Genomic DNA, 18,283 nt, shown 5'->3' on the forward strand with positions numbered 1-18,283 from the left:
GTAGGGTGTATATGCCTTTAGTGGAAGTGTGAGTGAGAACCATAGAATTAGGAATTAGAATACTAGCATTCTGGAACTTCAAGGGTTTATGACAGGATCTCTATGGTGAGAACATCCTCATTTACACAGATGAGCTAGGGTTCAAAGGGAAGCTGTCTGGTTCATAGTGTAGCTGACCCCTGATTCCTGTATCGGCTCAGAGTTTCCTGGTATCTGGTCTTAATGGTCTGGCTAGTTCGTCTCATCCTCATCAATGGTATTGTTCTGGTGATTTACTTAAAAGGGACTTGATGATCAAATCAGTCGCTTCACCGGGCAGTGAGCAAAATTGATCCGCATTCAAGTTTGGAAAAATAACTATCACAAATCCATCCAACAAAAACAATTGCCATTTCCACTGCATTCAAGATTGGAAAAATAACTATCACAAATCCATCCAACAAAAACAATTGCCATTTCCACTCTCACACCCAATGTCCCACAGCACATTAAAACCCCATACACAATCACATCAAAACACAAAACAACAATAAAGCCTGTGACAAACACACACTGTTGTAGAAGCTGATTCTAAAGTGCCCTGCACACCCAGTCAGACAGTTTGATTTCGAGGGTCTGTGAAGTGCAGATTATACTAATCCGTGGTCTATCTGTTGAGACTAATTCCCCTCCATCTATCAGCTTCAAATGGAAGTCAAACAGCCAAACACAAGTGAAGCCCCATGTCTATGGCTGAGAACCAAAGGGCAATCTATTCCCTATATAGTGCACTGCTTTTGACCAGGACCCATAGGGCTATTTAGGGAATAGGGTGCCATTTGGGATGCATCTCATATCCGTGTTTACAATGTTGATGCTCTTACCTCTTTGGACTTTGGAAGCACATATGCTTTAAAAATGGCAGGGCTGGTGGATCAAAAAATGTCAATCAACATCATGATTTATATGCAGTAATCCGCTTGTGATATAGACACTCCTTTTAAGCTCGAATGTGTGTGTGTGTCTCCATATGTTGGGCTATAAATTGCATGGGTATTTAATGTGAGGTCTCAGGATTGACAGCTTTTGACATGGCTTGAGCATTATTCAACCGAACAATCGTTTTTCATTGTCGAATCTCCCCTGCGTCAATTTATCCATTTTGCAGCATATTTAAGCTTTGCATGTGTGGATGATTGATATTTGCGTGTCTAGGACATTTGATTTCCTGTTTTATCATTCAACTATGTGTGCGTGCGTGGACCATTTCTATCTTTCTTGACAATTTGTATCAAAGCTTAGAGCCAAAGCTGTAAGAAAGTGTTTTTGTCTTATTATATGTGCAGTATATGTGAGCGCAATCAAAATGGGAATCCGTCCTATCTGCCACATACAGTTGGCCATACGTGTGCCATTTCAATGTATATCCTAGACATGTTATGTAAGCATAATGTATGTAATATGGGTTATACAAATCCTATTTGCACTGAGTACAGATGCCTCCTATACAAGGGGAGTCGGGTCACTAATGTGATGGAATACTGACCAAATAAGTTATGTATGGAAAGAATGACGAGCGCTTTGGACCAGCGGGTGTAGGTAGGACCTACCTACTAAATATAGGCTACGTACAAACCTGTCACTGACTGTCTAAACATTTACTCCACCACAGGAGGTTGGTGGCACCTTAACTGGGGACGACGGGCTCATGGTAATGGCTGGAGGGGAATGGGTGGAACGGTATCAAATATATTAAACGGATGGTTTCCAGGTGTTTGATGCCATTCCATTTGCTCCGTTCCAGCCATTATAAAGAGCTGTCCTCCCCTCAGCAGCCTCCTGTGTACTCCACCCTAACCCCAATCCATGTTTCCTTCTATGTTTCTGTCTGTTACAGCTACTGTTCTGTCTATTTATAATACCACGCTAAGCTCTTTGAAACGTTGAAATAATGCCTCATAAGTACTGCAATCAAGATATCTTCCTCTGTCATTAGTGGTGCTGCTTCGTGATCACCAAAATGTATCAGAAGAACTGTTGAATTCCACCAACGTCATTCACACACACACACACACACACACACACACACACACACACACACACACACACACACACACTCTCTCTCTCTCTCTCTGATACACACACTCTCTGTCACACACAAGCACACACATTTTGGGTGAAGTATCCTGGCTTTATCTGTTGTAGCTTATCCAATCAGTGTCTCATGTGAGCGTGCTATCTCTCAAGAGTAAAAATGAGAAGAGCTGCTGTGCCACTGTTTTTACCAACCCAGTATCACAGATTATTGTGAAAACAAATTGCTTATTGGAAATTTGTGATAGGCACACGAAGAAGGAAGGAAGGAAGGAAGGAAGGAAGGAAGGAAGGAAGGAAGGAAGGAAGGAAGGAAGGAAGCGTTATGAAGAAAGAAAATCATGTAATACACACAGTGGACTTTTTCATGTGCCTCACGAATTTCCAATAAGTAATTTGTGTCTATTTCACAATAAACTGTGATAGTGTGTTGGCTTTTACACTGTCAGGGGGGAAAGGGAGATAGAGTGAGAGGTTTGAGTGATTACTCATTGGCTGTGGTTGTGGCACTTCCAATTAGAACAGAGCCCTCTTTGCAGAACATTGTGATAGACTTTATGGTAACACTGAATAATGGCTATATAGATAGACTTTATGGTAGGCTACGGTAGGCTTGTGTTGTATGTTGTATTGATGTTATAATTCAGGTATTGCCAATGGAATAGTCCCAAAAGTGAAAACCCTGCGTGAAAACCCTGCCCATCTGGCACTCCAACCCAGACAGGCTCAGTCAAAGTACTGTATTTGAAAGATAAGAAATACTTTTGATCAGATTCCCAGTCAGATGCTATGGTTTGATTATTGTTCACACAAACTATAAAATATGCTATCAATAAACTGCAATGTCATCATCTCTGAGAGAGAGAGAGAGAGAGAGAGAGAGAGAGAGAGAGAGAGAGAACAGATTGAAGGCGAGCATCACCGACCCAAATCCCACAGATTTTGTGCGAACAAGCTCTTCAAATCTTTTGACAACGTGACAATCCCTCGGGGAATGGATGAGTGTCCTTTCGGGGCACTTCGTGGGAAAGGGATCTAATGGCCAACGACTCGGACAGATGATAATGATAGATTGAAGCTGAATTCAAACTCAGATTTTGCATTTGGTCAAATCGGGTCGGGAGAGTCATTTCAAGTCAACGGTTTGGAGTGCCAAGATGTTTTTGTTTTTTGCAGACATGTTGCACTTCAGTTTAAACTTATTTTCGGTGGAGCTTTTTCGTTACCTGTTTTGTTTCATATTGGATGGATGGTGAATGAGTTATCTAATAAGTTCAGATACCTATGGACAATGAAGACCACTCGCAAGTACAGGGCACTGCTGTCCGTTAGTATGATTCTTTTAGCGCTCTTTTTCTCAATAACTGCTTTCATCACAACATACTGGTGCGTCGGCACTCAGCGCGTCCCCAAGCCGAAGTGCACTAAACTCCGCACGCACAACTGCATCGATTATGGAGTGAACGAGACGGACCCCAAAGTAGTGGTGTACAGTTGGGAAACGGGGGACGACCGTTTCCTATTCAGACAGTTCCACACCGGGATCTGGTTCTCCTGTGCGGAGAATATCCATGATGAAGGTGAGGTGATGAGGTGTTGTTGTTAATGACGTTGTCGCATATTGTTGTCAATTAATTATAGTGATGTATCTGGAGTGTAAAGACTGAAACTATATGGATATTTATAGGAAGGAGGTTTGCAGGTGTGTGTGTTCAAACTATTCTATCAATACCGGTTTCTAAACAGGCATTCCTGCCATTCGAAAAGAACACCCTGGAAATTCAGAAATAGACAAGGGTCTATAAAGGCTTGATTAGATTTTTGCACACACATGCACACACACACACACACACACACACACACACACACACACACACACACACACACACACACACACACACACACACACACACACACACACACAAACAATTCAACTCTGAAGTATTGGATAGCCTAAAGAGCAGTTTATCCCTGCATAAGAATCATTGGAACATGGGATGGGAGTTTCCAGTTACAGTACGGTGACCCCTTGGTAAGAAGTTTAGGGGACATGAGCTTAGTGCTCTTAGAAAGGGTCCCTACTGGCTCTGCTAGTAGTCTTCCTTAGCAGTCTATCTTCTTACAGGTCTATAGGGTACTAATAGTCTACCCTAGCAGTCTCTCTTCCTACAGGTCTATAGGGTACTAGTAGTCTACCCTAGCAGTCTCTCTTCCTACAGGTCTAAGACTAGGCTACCTAGCAGTTTTAATAAGGGTACTAAGTAGAGTCTCTCTCCCTACAGGTCTATAGGGTATAGTCTACCCTAGCAGTCTCTCTCCCTACAGGTCTATAGGGTACTAATAGTCTACCCTAGCAGTCTCTCTCCCTACAGGTCTATAGGGTACTAGTAGTCTACCCTAGCAGTCTCTCTCCCTACAGGTCTATAGGGTACTAATAGTCTACCCTAGCAGTCTCTCTCCCTACAGGTCTATAGGGTAAACTGAATGTCTGTAACAAGAAGTAAAAACGTCACACAGCTTTACTCTTGAGTCTAAACAAATGCACAAGGTGAAAGTGCAACATCTGGATCCGATGACATGCGTGCGTAAGCGTTGTTACCATGGGAATGACAACACCATTAAGTCAAAGGTGTCTCAGGAGAATATATAGCTAGATTAGTTACACTGAGTCTGACTCAATCAAGAACATTTTGCAACATTCCCACCTTTAAAACAGGAAAAATGGCAGCTTTCCCATCTCCAAACATCGGTCTGGACTTCCAGGTACTCCTCTATTTCTAGTACATCAGGATACATCATAATGGCAACATTCCCAGCTATCTCCAAACATTGGTCTTGACTTCCAGGTACTCCATCAGTTATCAGGATCAGAGCTTCTGGTTGAATACAGTAGACCTGGTCTGGTGATAGCATATTAAAGAGACATTAAGAACATAAAGAAAGCACCACAGTTTATGCAAGAATAAAAACTTGGAGCATGTTGTCTCATCAGGTCTGGGACTGTACACATACACAGGCGTGCACACACACACACACACACACACACACACACACACACACACACACACACACACACACACACACACACACACACACACAGCTTGAGTTAACTAATAAGGATTACATAACGGCCCTTGATGAGTTTTTCCTCTAAACATCTGTCACCATCTTCCTGATACCTGATTATGCATTAGATTTACGACAAATCCAGCAGCCGCAGCGGGCGGCTACAATAGACAGCTGACGGAAATAATAAATCACGCCTGGAAGAGGGGAGGAAAGGAGGGAGGGATGGGTGGATGAATAAGTGCATCATGCTATCAAGTGTTGATCAGGTGACATAAGGTCTTATAGGATCCTAGAAGGTCCCAGTAATGTCCTGGAAGAAGAAGTACCAGAAGGATGTCATTTGGGAAGGATTGAACTGGAAGCTCTGTGGTGATGGTAAAGTCATTGACCTCTGTAAACTCTGGCTTCTTGTCCTTGACCTCGCTGTGCCCTTTCTCATGCAAAGCACTCGATGGTTGAACTTTTAACCTTTTTCCTCTAAAATAGCTTCTACCGATGCATTAGACTAGATAGGCTACTCTCAATGTGTTGAACATGATCTTCTGCTTGTTTCTGACCTCTTGATTTGCAGTTTTGTCTCTTTGCTTTGCTCATGCCAAGCACACGTCACTATTTATTTTGAACAACACACATTTCCTCTTAAATACCCACTGGGCACAGATGTCATTTCAAAGTCTAGTTTTGATTGACATTTGGTTGAGTTGTCAACTACTGTGAATTCACCATGAAATCATCAAAACATTTCACCGGATGACAGTGGAATAAACACTCACCTTTGACACCACTTACCTTGTCCTGGTCTGCTTCTGGGTTCTGGCTTAGTAAACCGTGACAGAACGATCCGGCCAGTATGAACCCAGCGGACCTGGACTCTGTTCGCCATGCCATTTCCCATCAGGAGAAGATGTTGGGCCATCATAGCACGGAGCTACAGGAGATCGGCGTTCGGAACCTTTTCTACCGGTCTGACGGAGGTCCAGAACCAGCGCGAAGTTTCCGGTGGAGGATCCACACCGGTTTCACCCATCTCGCCTGCCGCTTCTGGAGCTGTGTCCTTCCGTGAGCCCAAGGTTCCGACGCCGGATAAATATGAGGGGGAGCTGGGAAGATGCCGTTCTTTCCTTATGCAGTGTGGGTTAGTGTTCGATCTACAGCCCTACTCTTATGCCACAGACAAGGCTAGGATAGCCTTTGTGATTGAGTTGCTGCGTGGTCGAGCGCTGGAGTGGGCTTCAGCCGTTTGGGAACGACAGGACCCCTGCATGGCTTCATACCAGGGGTTCACGGCCGAGATGAGGGAAGCTCTTGACCATTCCGTCCGAGGGAGGGACGCAGCTAGGCGCCTGTTTTTCGCTTCGCCAAGGGAACTCGCAGCGTGGCCGACTTCGTGATCGGGGTTCAAGACGTTGGCTGTGGAGAGTGGGGTGGAATGAGGAGTCTCTGCAAGCGGCCTTTTACCAGGGTCTGTCGGAGCAGCTCAAGGATGAGTTGATCTCCTATCCGAGCCTAGTGACCTGGACAGCTTGGTAGCCTTGTCTATTCGGGTGGATAATCGAGTCCGAGAGCGAAGGAGGGAGAAGCAATGGGTTCCGTCCAATCGATCAGCTTCTCAGGTTCCAGTCGGGTCGGGTGATTGGACCAGAATACGTCGATCATGTCCACCACAGGATTAGGGTGGAGAGGTCCTGTCTCCCGATTCTGAACCAATGCAAGTAGGGCGACAGGTTAACCAAGGAGAACGCCAACTCAGACGTAGGACTAACTGTTGCTCCTCTACTGTGGTGGTTCGGGACATTACCTCGTCACCTGTTCCCGGCGGTGCGTCAAACTGCGCGGCTCGCTAAAGTTGGGAGGACTTTTAGCGAGCCAGTTTCGACCTCTCAATACCTCTGTCAGACCCCGTTTCCCGGCTACCCTTTATGAACAGGAATCAGAGCTTAGCGATTAACGCTTTATCGATTCAGGTGCCGATGGAAGCTTTCTTGATGCCGAGTTGGTGGAACAGCTGGGGCTTTCCAAGGAGCAATTGCCGGAAGCCATTAGGTGACCACTCTGAACGGCAGTAGTCTGGCACGTATCACGAGTGAGGACTGGAACCGGTTAAGATGCTGTTGTCGGGGAATCATTCTGAGATGATTTCATTCTTCATTCTGCCGTCTTCCCATGTTCCTCCTGGTCCTTGGATACCCCTGGCTGAAGGAACACAATCCCACGTTCGATTGGGTGACGGGCAAGGTAACGAGTTGGAGCCTTGATTGTCATGCTAACTGTCTCAAAGACTGCCTGTCCCCATTCGGTTCCCAGTCAGGTGATTGAGGCTAAACCCCCAGATTTGTCCCTGGTTCCCGAGACATATCACGATTTGGGGAAGTGTTCAGTAAGCAGAAGGCTCTGTCACTCCCTCCCCCACCGACCATATGATTGTGCCATCAACCTGTTCCCTGGAGCTGTCTACCCCAAAGGAAGGTTATACAGTATCTCCCGACCTGAACGTGAGGCTTTGGAGACCTACATCAAGGAGTCCCTAGCTGCTGGTCTCGTTCGTCCTCGTCATCACCCCTGGGGGCAGGATTCTTCTTTGTGGGTAAGAAGGATGGCTCTCTTCGACCGGTATTGATTATCGGGGGTTGAATGACATCACGGTCAAGAACAAGTATCCCCTGCCCCTTGATGAGCTCTGCCTTCGACTCCTTACAGGGTGCTACGGTGTTCACCAAACTAGACCCACGCAATGTCGTATCACATGGTCCGGATCAGAGAGGGGGACGAGTGGTTGATGGGTTTCAATACACCGATGGGGTCATTCGGTATCAGGTGATGCCGTTTTGGACTGACCAATGCTCCAGCGGTATTCCAGAGTATGGTGAACGAAACGTCCTGAGAGATATGATTCGGTCTCTTTGTGTTTGTTTACCTGGATGACATTCTGATCTTCTCGAAGGAACCTTACCGACCACGTCCAGCATGTCCGGCAGGTTCTGCAGCGATTGTTGGAGAATCGCCTGTTCGTGAAGGCCGAGAAGTGCGAGTTTCACGCCCACACGACATCCTTTCTGGGTACATCATCTCCAGGGGAGAGATTAGGATGGACCAGGAGAAGGTTAGAGCGGTTCTGGAATGGGCCCAGCCCGGTACGAGATTGCAGCTCCAGAGATTTTTGGGGTTTGCGAATTTCTACCGCAGATTCATCCGGGATTACAGCCGTGTGGCCGCTCCGTTAACTGCCTTGACTTCCAGTATCAGGACCTTCAAGTGGAATCCGGAGGCGGATCGAAAGGCTTTTCTGGATTTGAAGAGAACGATTCACCAACGAACGATTCTCTCTCAACCGACACGGCCCGTCAGTTTCGCATTGAAGTGGACGCTCTGATGTGGGGAGTTGGCGCCATCCTGTCGAGCAGCGATGCTCCACGGACAGTAAACTCCATCCCTGCGCCTACTACTCATAAGTCGCCTTTCGCCTGCGGAGGAACTACGATGTGGGCAACCGGGAGTCTTCGCGGTGAGACTTGCCTTGGAGGAGTGGCGCCACTGGTTGAGAGGCGGAGCAACCGTTTATTGTCTGGACTGACCACAAGAATCTTGCCTACGTGCAATCGGCTAGACGTCTCAACTCCGTCCAGCCAGGTGGCGTTGTTTTCCGGACGATTCAATTTTTCCCTGACGTTCCGACCTGGATCGAAGAACGGCAAGGCGGACGCCTTTTGTCCTCGGATGTTCTCCAAGACGGAAGAGAGTGGGTCCAAGACAGAGACAATTCCCCCGGAACTGCGTCGTGGGAGCAGTTATGTGGAAGATTGAGGAGGAGGTGACATGGCGGCCCCGGAGCAGCCGGTCCCGGTATTGGTCCACCCGGTCGGTTGTTTGTGCCTGAGTCGGTTCGTCCTGCTGTCCTCAAATGGTCCCACGTCAGCAAGATGGCTTTGTCACCCTGGCGTGGCTCGGACGATGGCGTTTCTTCGCAGACGTTTTTGGTGAGCCTGCCATGGCCGAGGATACTGGGGTTTTGTTGCTGCCTGTCCAGTGTGTGCGCAGAATAAGAGTACCAATCGGCCCAGCTCTGGACTACTTCACCCCCTTCCTATTCCCCGGCGACCATGAGTCGCATCTGGCCCTGGACTTTGTCCACTGGGTTGCCCTCTTCTGGAGGGGAACACGGTCGTTCTGATTCTATCGTGGACAGATTCAGCAAGTTCGCCCACTTTGTGCCAATTGCCAAGCTTCCCTCTGCCTCGGAGACGTCCGAGATCCTGGTTAGGGAGGTTTTCAGGGTCCACGGTTTGCCCAGTGATATCGTTTCCGACCGTGGCCCTCAGTTTACCTCTGCTGTCTGGAAGTCCTTCTGTTTGGCCATTGGAGCTACAGTCAGTCTCACATCTGGTTTTCACCCCCAATCTAATGGTCAGGCGGAGAGAGCCAACCAGAAGATGGAATCCACGCTACGCTGCCTTGTCTCTTCCAACCCCACCTCCTGGGTCTCTCAGTTGCCTTGGGTTGAGTATGCCCACAATACTCTCCCTACATCTGCCACTGGGATGTCTCCCTTCCAGTGCCTGTATGGCTACCAACCTCCCTTGTTCCCTTCTCAGGAGAAGGAGCTCTCAGTGCCCTCTGTTCAGGCCCATATTACGTTGCACACCGGACCTGGCATCGGGCCAGAAAGGCACTCCTTAGAGTTTCGGACCGGTATCAGCTCCAGGCGCGTCGCTCGGATCCCCGCTCCCACCTATACCATCGGAGATAGGGTCTGGTTGGCTACACCGGATCTTCCTTACGGACTGAGTCTGAAGGTTGTTACCGAAGTTCATTGGTCCGTTTGTGGTGGAGAAGGTGATCAATCCGGTGGCAGTTCGACTCAAACTACTGAGGACGCCAGAGTCCATCCCACCTTTCATGTCTCTGCCTCAAGCCTGTTTTCCTCAGTCCTCTGTTGCCTCCTCCCGCCTCCTCCTCCTCCTCCTCGGATGATCGGAGGTGGTCCTGCTCTACACGGTGCGACGCATCATGGATTCCAGACGGCGGGGCCGGGGTTTCAGTATCTCGTGGACTGGGAGGGGTATGGTCCTGAAGAGAGGAGAGTTGGATTCCGCGGCGACAGATCCTAGATGCTGACCTCATTCGTGACTTCTACCGCCTCCATCCTGGCGCTCCCGGGAGTCCGCCCGGTGGCGTTCGTCGGAGGGGTACTGTAACGATTCCGGCAGTCTGAGTCGTTCCTGTATGTGTATTAGTTTTTCTGCTCAAGGATCTCCAGTTTCCCGAGGGTTCTGGAACGCTCCCTGCCTGGTTGCCGGGCTACGTTGCTAGGCGGGGAGCTCTCCTGATTTCCACACCTGCATTCCATCAGCAATCTGCACACCTGGCCCTGATCATCACCTTCATAAGCTCTGACCTGACATCCATTCCCTGCCGGATCGTTAGCCATGAACAGTATGTTTATCAGCGGATCAGTCCTAGAGCTTAGAGCATTAGTTTTGTTGTTTTGCACCTTGTTTGCTGGTTGTATGCTTACCTCCGTTTTGATTTAGGTTAAAAATTGGGTGAAAAAAAAGATTACATTGCCTTACATTGATGACTTTCTGCAAATCCAATCCGTTTTCCACGTTGATTCAACGTCATCACATTGATTTTTTGTTGTTGAAATGACTTCATCACATTTATTGTTTGTTGTTGAAATTACGTGGAAACAATGTTGATTCAACCAGTTTTTGTCCAGTGGGTACAATCAAGTAGACTAAATAATCTGAATGACTTGTGTGTGCCTTGAAGCTGCTTGTAGGCTATTTAATCTATATTGCATGCCAAGCTCGCAGTGTGTCTTTTCTTGAACTTTTGAACCTTACCTAAAATAGATTATTCGTATAATTGTAGGCTAATAGATACTCTGAATGATTTGTGGCTAGAATCCAGTGAACTTTGCTTGTATTTTACTTCTTTCATTTTTGGGCTTTTCCCTTTCTCCCGTGTCTCTTCTTGAACTTTTGAACTTCCACAAATTTCGAAAATCAAGTCAACTAGACAGGATACTCTGAGTGAATTGTGACCCTGAAGTACCCATGCGATGTATTACAGCTTGATATGAAACTACATTTTCTCCATTCGTTCCAGGTGAGAAATGCAGGAGCTTTATCGATCTGGCTCCGGCTTCGGAGAGAGGTGAGTGATCACTGCATACATCAGGAGGTAAACATATCTGCTATAGAGCTGTACATCCCCCATACCAAGAAGATTATATATAGAGGGAGAGCAGGGGCAGACTGGGACCAGAAATCGGCCCTGGCATTTCTAACACACCGGACCATTTTTTTCCTTGAGGCCCCCACACCAGCCCATATTTTTCTTCAGGCCCCCATTATTAGCCAGATAATGATCATATTGTGAAAAAAAAAGTTAGACAGACCCACTTGGCAAAAAATGGACCAGCCCATCTGGCATTTGCCAAAAATGCCAGATGGCCAGTCCACCCCTGGGGAAGAGGATGTTTTTATGAATAACATAATAAACTCATTTTCAATTACATACCTACAGTAGAAAAGAAGAGAATATCTACTTTATTTCTCAACTCCTAATATTGAGCAAATTACACTCCTTGGAGCTAATTACACTCACTGGAGTATCTGATGTAGGCTTTGGAAAAGGCTACCAGTGCAGCAAGTGCTGCAGGCTGATGGTAAGCTTTCTTGACTTGGACATTCACTTTTGCCAACACATGGCTAACCTTTGTTTAATCAGCTAAACAGCTGCTCTTAGTCAAAATAATGAAAAACGATATACCAAATCTATTCATAATTTTTTTTTGAGTACCTGCCCTTCCCATTATCATTCACCTAATGATAAGACAAGACAGCACATTTTTTGCTAACGTATGATGGGGTTCCCTGGGTCGCCGGTTTGCCTGGGAGGGGGTCCCTGGGCAAAAAACAGGTTGAAGACCCCTGGTCTACAGGGTTGCATAAAGTATAAAAGGATGTTGAGCTATACTCTTGTGGTATGAAGGGGTCTGCATCCTGTCTCAACTGCCATCTTGCACTCAAATGTCGTCTTTAGCTGCTCAAATGTTATAACAATGGCTGTCATGACACCACCATACAGGAGATGTTTGCAGGGTGCAGTGGCTGCATCAAGTTTTATCTGCCTTCTTATATTTAGTTACTTTGTTGGCCTTTGTTGTTCCAATTGAGGAAATTACATTTTGACACAATCTTTTCCCCCTCATGTATATTAAATATGAACATACCACATCATCAAAGTTTAATTTGATTAACTTTAATTGTGTCTGAATTTGGATATAAAGAACAATATGAAGTATTTAACTGCTACCAATGTTGCAGATGAAAGTAATGCATGGAGCAATAGGATTGGTGTGACTTTCTTTGTTAATATATTAAAAAGGAAGGAAGGAAGGCAGAGTAGATTTAATTGAGCTTCAAAATGAAAAATCCACCCATATGCTTCTACTGATTGTTTTTAATGAACATTCTTGAGAAAGTTCTCCTGTGAGACTTATAACTAAATGCTTTTTACATCAGATCATCTATCTATAAGCTTTGGTTTTACACTAGTTATTACAACTTGTTCTGTATCTCTGGTATACTTTTTGCATATTCATTAAACTTGAACATTGACATCACAATAGTTGATTGATGTATTGACTATATCAGCCTTGATGTACAGGAGGTAATATAAACTCATCCCTATTCCAGACGTACTGTGGCTTATGTTCTCAAACAACCTTGGCATCATCCGCTGTGTTGTCAGGGACACGGGATGTGGGGTTGCTATGGTCACACCCACTCTGTCGAAGGAGAAGGTTATGATGACAGCTGTGAAATGATCCATGAGCAAATTGTACTTTGCATTGTTCGTATAGCCGACTTTGTTGCTATACTCTACTCACAAGAATACTTCTACAGTAATAAGAACGCTGTACAGTGTTCATACTGTCTCCAAAGCTAAGTACCACCAAAGTTAAGGACCACCAAATCACCAAAATTCCATAATGAAACAAGGCACTGTCTCAGTCTTGGTACATTCCATCCCCAACCCCATCCCCGCCAACGCCCCTGACCCTCCGTCCTATCCCGTTGACAGCGTCTCTGGGGAAATACTGGTACCAGCCAATGTTCACTTCCTGCAATGAAGTGTCAAGAAGGATTAATAGCAGACAGGCGAGGTAGGAAGAGATGTCTGACTCCAACCTGTCTCGTAGCGAGACAGCGTGAGGGTTTGACTCGCTGGAAGGCCTGAGAAGATTCCTGATACTTTTAGCTTCAGAGATGAATTACATTAATTGGTTTTGAGTGGCCTTTCGGTCCTGAGATATATTATCAACAGGTCTGTTCTCACTATGGATGTCAGAAATGATGTAAGAGATGTAAGATAGGCAGAGACCAAAAACTAAAACAGACAAACTTGTACCCGAGTTAAGTTAGGACACAATCGTCAGACATCAGGAATTACTTTTTGGGGAATAAAACGTTTAGTGTCCATGACAGGACTTCAAATAGGCACCTGTCAAATACAGTCCTATGATTTATGAATGAAACAGATGGGTGAAGCATACACGATCAAAGAAATCAACCCTTTTCTCCACAACCATGAGATATCATTATGAGAATACTATCAGCGATTCAAATTCGACATCATATCATGGTTATAAAAAATTGCTCACTGATTTCCAATACCCTTGTTTGTTGCAGGTGTCCTATGGCTGTCGGTGGTCTCTGAGATGCTGTACATAGTCCTGTTGATAGTGGGCTTCAGCCTTATGTGTCTAGAACTGGTCCACTCCAGCACCAGCAACATGATAGATGGACTGAAACTGAACGCCTTCGCTGCTGTCTTCACCGTCCTCTCAGGTACAGAGGAACAGTTTAAAACAACCTCTTCAAGACGGCACAAACAGATCTGGGACCAGGCTATTGTTTCATGTGTAAGGGCCAGGAGTTCTCCCAGACCACATGACCTGACCAGGAAAAACTCCTGACAACTATAGAGCTCAGATTTCTTTCTGTTCATGACACATTTTGATTTTTGTTGAATTATATATGTTACGTCACATGCTATCTGTTGTTGAGTCTGGTCTGGGAAAAACTCCTGGCCCTATTTATGTGAAATCTGTGGAGCAAACTAAACAAACACAGAAATACTTGTATACAGTACTATGCAATTGTTGACACTAGCAGACATGGAAAAAGTATTAGAAGGTGGTGAACATGATGAAAAGTGAAGCTAGCAAGTAGAGAAGTTCATTTTGTACGTCTTGACTTGGAAATAACCTGCAACCTCTCCGAATGTAGAAGCATCAGCTATCAGAGAGGGATTTTGAAAAGTCACCGTCACAGCGGTCACAAGTTCCTGGCATGTGTGTGTGTGTCTGTATGCCTGTGTACATGCGTGTATGTGTGTGTGTTCACGTACATGTGTATGTGTATGCATGTATGTGTAAGTGTATGTGTGTGCGCGCCTACATGTACACTAAACATCTAAATGTATTCCGGTATCTGTGTATTTCCAGGTCTCCTGGGTATGGTGGCCCACATGATGTACACACAGGTGTTTCAGGTGACAGTCACCCTGGGCCCTGCAGACTGGAGGCCCTATAACTGGGACTATGGCTGGTCCTTCTGGTAGGGTACACACACACAAACACGCAATTCAAATCAAATCCAATTGTATTGGTCACATACACATATTTAGCAGATGTTATTGCGGGTGTAGTGAAATTCTGTGTCTCCCTACGTAGCGTCAATAATGAAAACCCCAAAGCTCTCATGTTACCAGGCGGATTAGGCTTTGGTGTCCCAAAGCCCCAATATATATATGGTAGATGCGATTGGAAAATTGCATAAGGGGATCAAGGGTGAAGTGTAGCCCACATAGACATATGTACACTGTATGTTCAGAATGTTAATCTTCCAGGCAGAACATCTTGACCATTGTGACATAGCTCTGGATTATAACATATATAGTAGTGAATGAATATGGGAGCTACAATGTATAGACTACCGTACAGTAGTGGCCTATTACATTGGGATGTATCCATACTGACATACTACCCTATTGGGATTGACAGATTGACAGTAATCCTGCAAAGCTATGATCCTTCCATTTTTTACATGGGAATAATCATATTTACAAAAAGTATGCCAAAAATCCCCAAACTCAAAATGATTATATGTTTTCCACAGTATTTTGCACTGTTTCATCAAAACATCCTATTTCTTTGTGTAATATTTGTCTGAATTACTTGAGCTGTTGTCAAGTGATTGATAACTTTGATATTTAACATTTCTTAGCTTTTAAAGCCATTTGTTTGTTTTAAGCCATTTGTTTGTTTTAAAGTCATTTGTCATTTGTTTTTCATTCAAACAGCTGCCCTATGAACTGACCATGAACAACGATAGGCCTAAATATGCAGATTGCACCTTTAATTGACTCTTCCTTGCTTTTTCCTCTCTATGTCCCCATCATTTTCCTCTCCTCTATCTCTTCCATCTTTTCCATTTCCTGTTTTCCAGCATGGCCTGGGCATCCTTCACCTGCTGCATGGGTGCATCAGTCACTACCCTCAACTCCTACACCAAGACTGTCATCGAGTTCCGACACAAACGCAAGACCTTCGAGCAGAGCATCCGCAAGGAGCAGGCGCGGGAGACGTTGGGATACTACCGCGATCACTCCCTACACTCCATCTCCCAAACTGTGGAGGTGTACACACAGACCCCGTATAGCACTGGTATTATGACACACATACCGGCAGCGTCGTTAGACCTGAGTGAGGTACCAGACACTCTGGGGGAAGACCAGTGCTGAAGGGAGGGATCCCAGCGGGCAAAATTGGTTACAAATGGTTCACATTTTGTCACAATTATGTAATTCTTAACCAGTTTCTGGTTGTGCTGATGTTATTTCAACATCATTTTAACTAGTTTTGCCCGCTGGGATGTGTCAAAAGTAACTGCTGTTCAATTGTGGTCCGTTGTCTGTGTTGGGTCTATTGGGGATTCTGTAGCAACTGAATCAGTTCCATCTGGTTGAATTCATCACTGCCTTAATTGAGCCAGGAAATTCACTCCCTTCTTCCCAGTTTGGGCATTGATAGTCATGGAAAGACAGCCTTGTACACACTGATCATACAACTACATGATCTGACACAAGGATTATTTCCCAGAAACCAGAAAAGGCCAAACGATTAAAGCAGCAATCAGCAGTTGAAACAATAACAAAGTGTTTTCCCCGCCCCTGTTTTGGTAAAAAGCTGAGGCATGGAGCTGGAGAAATGTTACCACTCTCAAATTCATAGACAGAGCTATGGATGCAAGGACTGAATATCCATGATATCAAAATTATAGTTGTAACCATGTTTTGAGGCTATATAGTGTTTGTTTACATTTACTTTGTAAAACAAGCTTATATTTTGGGTTCTGATGAGGTACGACAGTTGAACTAAGCTCATGAGGCATTTATAAGTTATATTCTTCAAGAATTAATGATTACATATCATTCATTTATACATCCAAAAATGGATGACGCAACTGCAGATTACCCCTTTAAACAAGATTTGTATTAGAATGCCCTCAGATTTACCTGGAACATCATAGGACTGTTTATGTTATATTTTTGCATGCTATTAGCCTTACTAAATTTGAAATTAGGCAGGGGTGACAGTCGGCTTTTAACTCGTATTTTAAGAATGTGGACTGCAAAATATAGCTACAGTGAGGGAAAAAAGTATTTGATCCCCTGCTGATTTTGTACGTTTGCCCACTGACAAAGAAATGATCAGTCTATAATTTTAATGGTAGGTTTATTAGAACAGTGAGAGACAGAATAACAACAAAAAAATCCAGAAAAACACATGTCAAAAATGTTATAAATTGATTTGCATTTTAATTAGGAAAATAAGTGTTTGACTTGACCCCTCTCAATCAGAAAGATTTCTGGCTCCCGTTGTGTCTTTTATACAGGTAACAAAATGAGATTAGGAGCAACACTCTTAAAGGGAGTGCTCCTAATCTCAGCTTGTTACCTGTATAAAAGACACCTGTCTGTCACAGAAGCAATCAATCAGATTCCAAACTCTCCACCATGGCCAAGACCAAAGAGCTCTCCAAGGATGTCAGGGACAAGATTGTAGACATACACAAGGCTGGAATGGGCTACAAGACCATCCAGGCAGCTTGGTGAGAAGGTGACAACAGTTGGTGCGATTATTCGCAAATGGAAGAAACAAAAAAACTGACTGTCAATCTCCCTCGGCCTGGGGTTCCATGCAAGATCTCACCTCGTGGAGTTGCAATGATCATGAGAACGGTGAGGAATCAGCCCAGAACTACACGGAAGGATCTTGTCAATGATCTCAAGGCAGCTGGGACCATAGTCACCAAGAAAACAATTGGTAACACTACTCCGTGAAGTACTGAAATCCTGCAGCGCCCCAAGGTCCCCCTCTCGAAAAAGCACATATACATGCCCGTCTGAAGTTTGCCAATGAACATCTGAATGATTCAGAGGAGAACTGGGTGAAGTGTTGTGGTCAGATGAGACCAAAATGGAGCTCTTTGGCATCAACTCAACTCGCTGTGTTTGGAGGATGAGGAATGCTGCCTATGACCCCAAGAACACCATCCCCACCGTCAAACATGGAGGTGGAAACATTATGCTTTGTTTTTCTGCTAAGGGGACAGGACAACTTCACCGCATCAAAGGGACGATGGATGGGGCCATGGGTCGTGGATGGGTATTCCAGCATGACAATGACCCAAAACACATGGCCAAGGCAACAAAGGAGTGGCTCAAGAAGAAGCACATTAAGGTCCTGGAGTGGCCTAGCCAGTCTCCAGACCTTAATCCCATAGAAAATCTGTGGAGGGAGCTGAAGGTTCGAGTTGCCAAACGTCATCCTCGAAACCTTAATGGCTTGGAGAAAATCTGCAAAGAGGAGTGGGACAAAATCCCTCCTGAGATGTGTGCAAACCTGGTGGCCAACTACAAGAAACGTCTGACCTCTGTGATTGCCAACAAGGGTTTTGCCACCAAGTACTAAGTCATGTTTTGCAGAGGGGTATAATACTTATTTCCCTCATTAAAATGCAAATCAATTTATAAAAAATTTTGACATGCTTTTTTCTGGATTTTG

At 45.1% G+C, this 18,283-nt stretch overlaps 1 protein-coding gene across 1 annotated transcript; it reads left to right on the plus strand.

The window, feature by feature from the left end:
* Positions 1-3,056: 3,056 nt before the first annotated feature.
* On the plus strand, positions 3,057-16,399 carry LOC121532625 (germ cell-specific gene 1-like protein). Its single transcript, XM_041838415.2, has 5 exons — positions 3,057-3,653; positions 11,251-11,298; positions 13,842-14,000; positions 14,660-14,771; positions 15,663-16,399. The coding sequence occupies exons 1-5, from the start codon at positions 3,323-3,325 to the stop codon at positions 15,955-15,957; spliced, it is 945 nt and encodes a 314-aa protein (XP_041694349.1). The 5' UTR covers positions 3,057-3,322; the 3' UTR covers positions 15,958-16,399.
* Positions 16,400-18,283: the final 1,884 nt, after the last annotated feature.

This window comes from Coregonus clupeaformis, chromosome 20, assembly GCF_020615455.1.
Source record: "Coregonus clupeaformis isolate EN_2021a chromosome 20, ASM2061545v1, whole genome shotgun sequence".
Taxonomy (NCBI): Eukaryota; Metazoa; Chordata; class Actinopteri; order Salmoniformes; family Salmonidae; genus Coregonus; species Coregonus clupeaformis.

Coding starts and splice junctions, on each gene's coding strand:
- LOC121532625 (XM_041838415.2), top strand. CDS start 3,323: ATGGTGAATGAGTTATCTAATAAGTTCAGATACCTATGGACAATGAAG. Junction 14,001..14,659: donor TGTCTTCACCGTCCTCTCAG/GTACAGAGGAAC, acceptor GTGTATTTCCAG/GTCTCCTGGGTATGGTGGCC. Junction 14,772..15,662: donor GACTATGGCTGGTCCTTCTG/GTAGGGTACACA, acceptor CCTGTTTTCCAG/CATGGCCTGGGCATCCTTCA.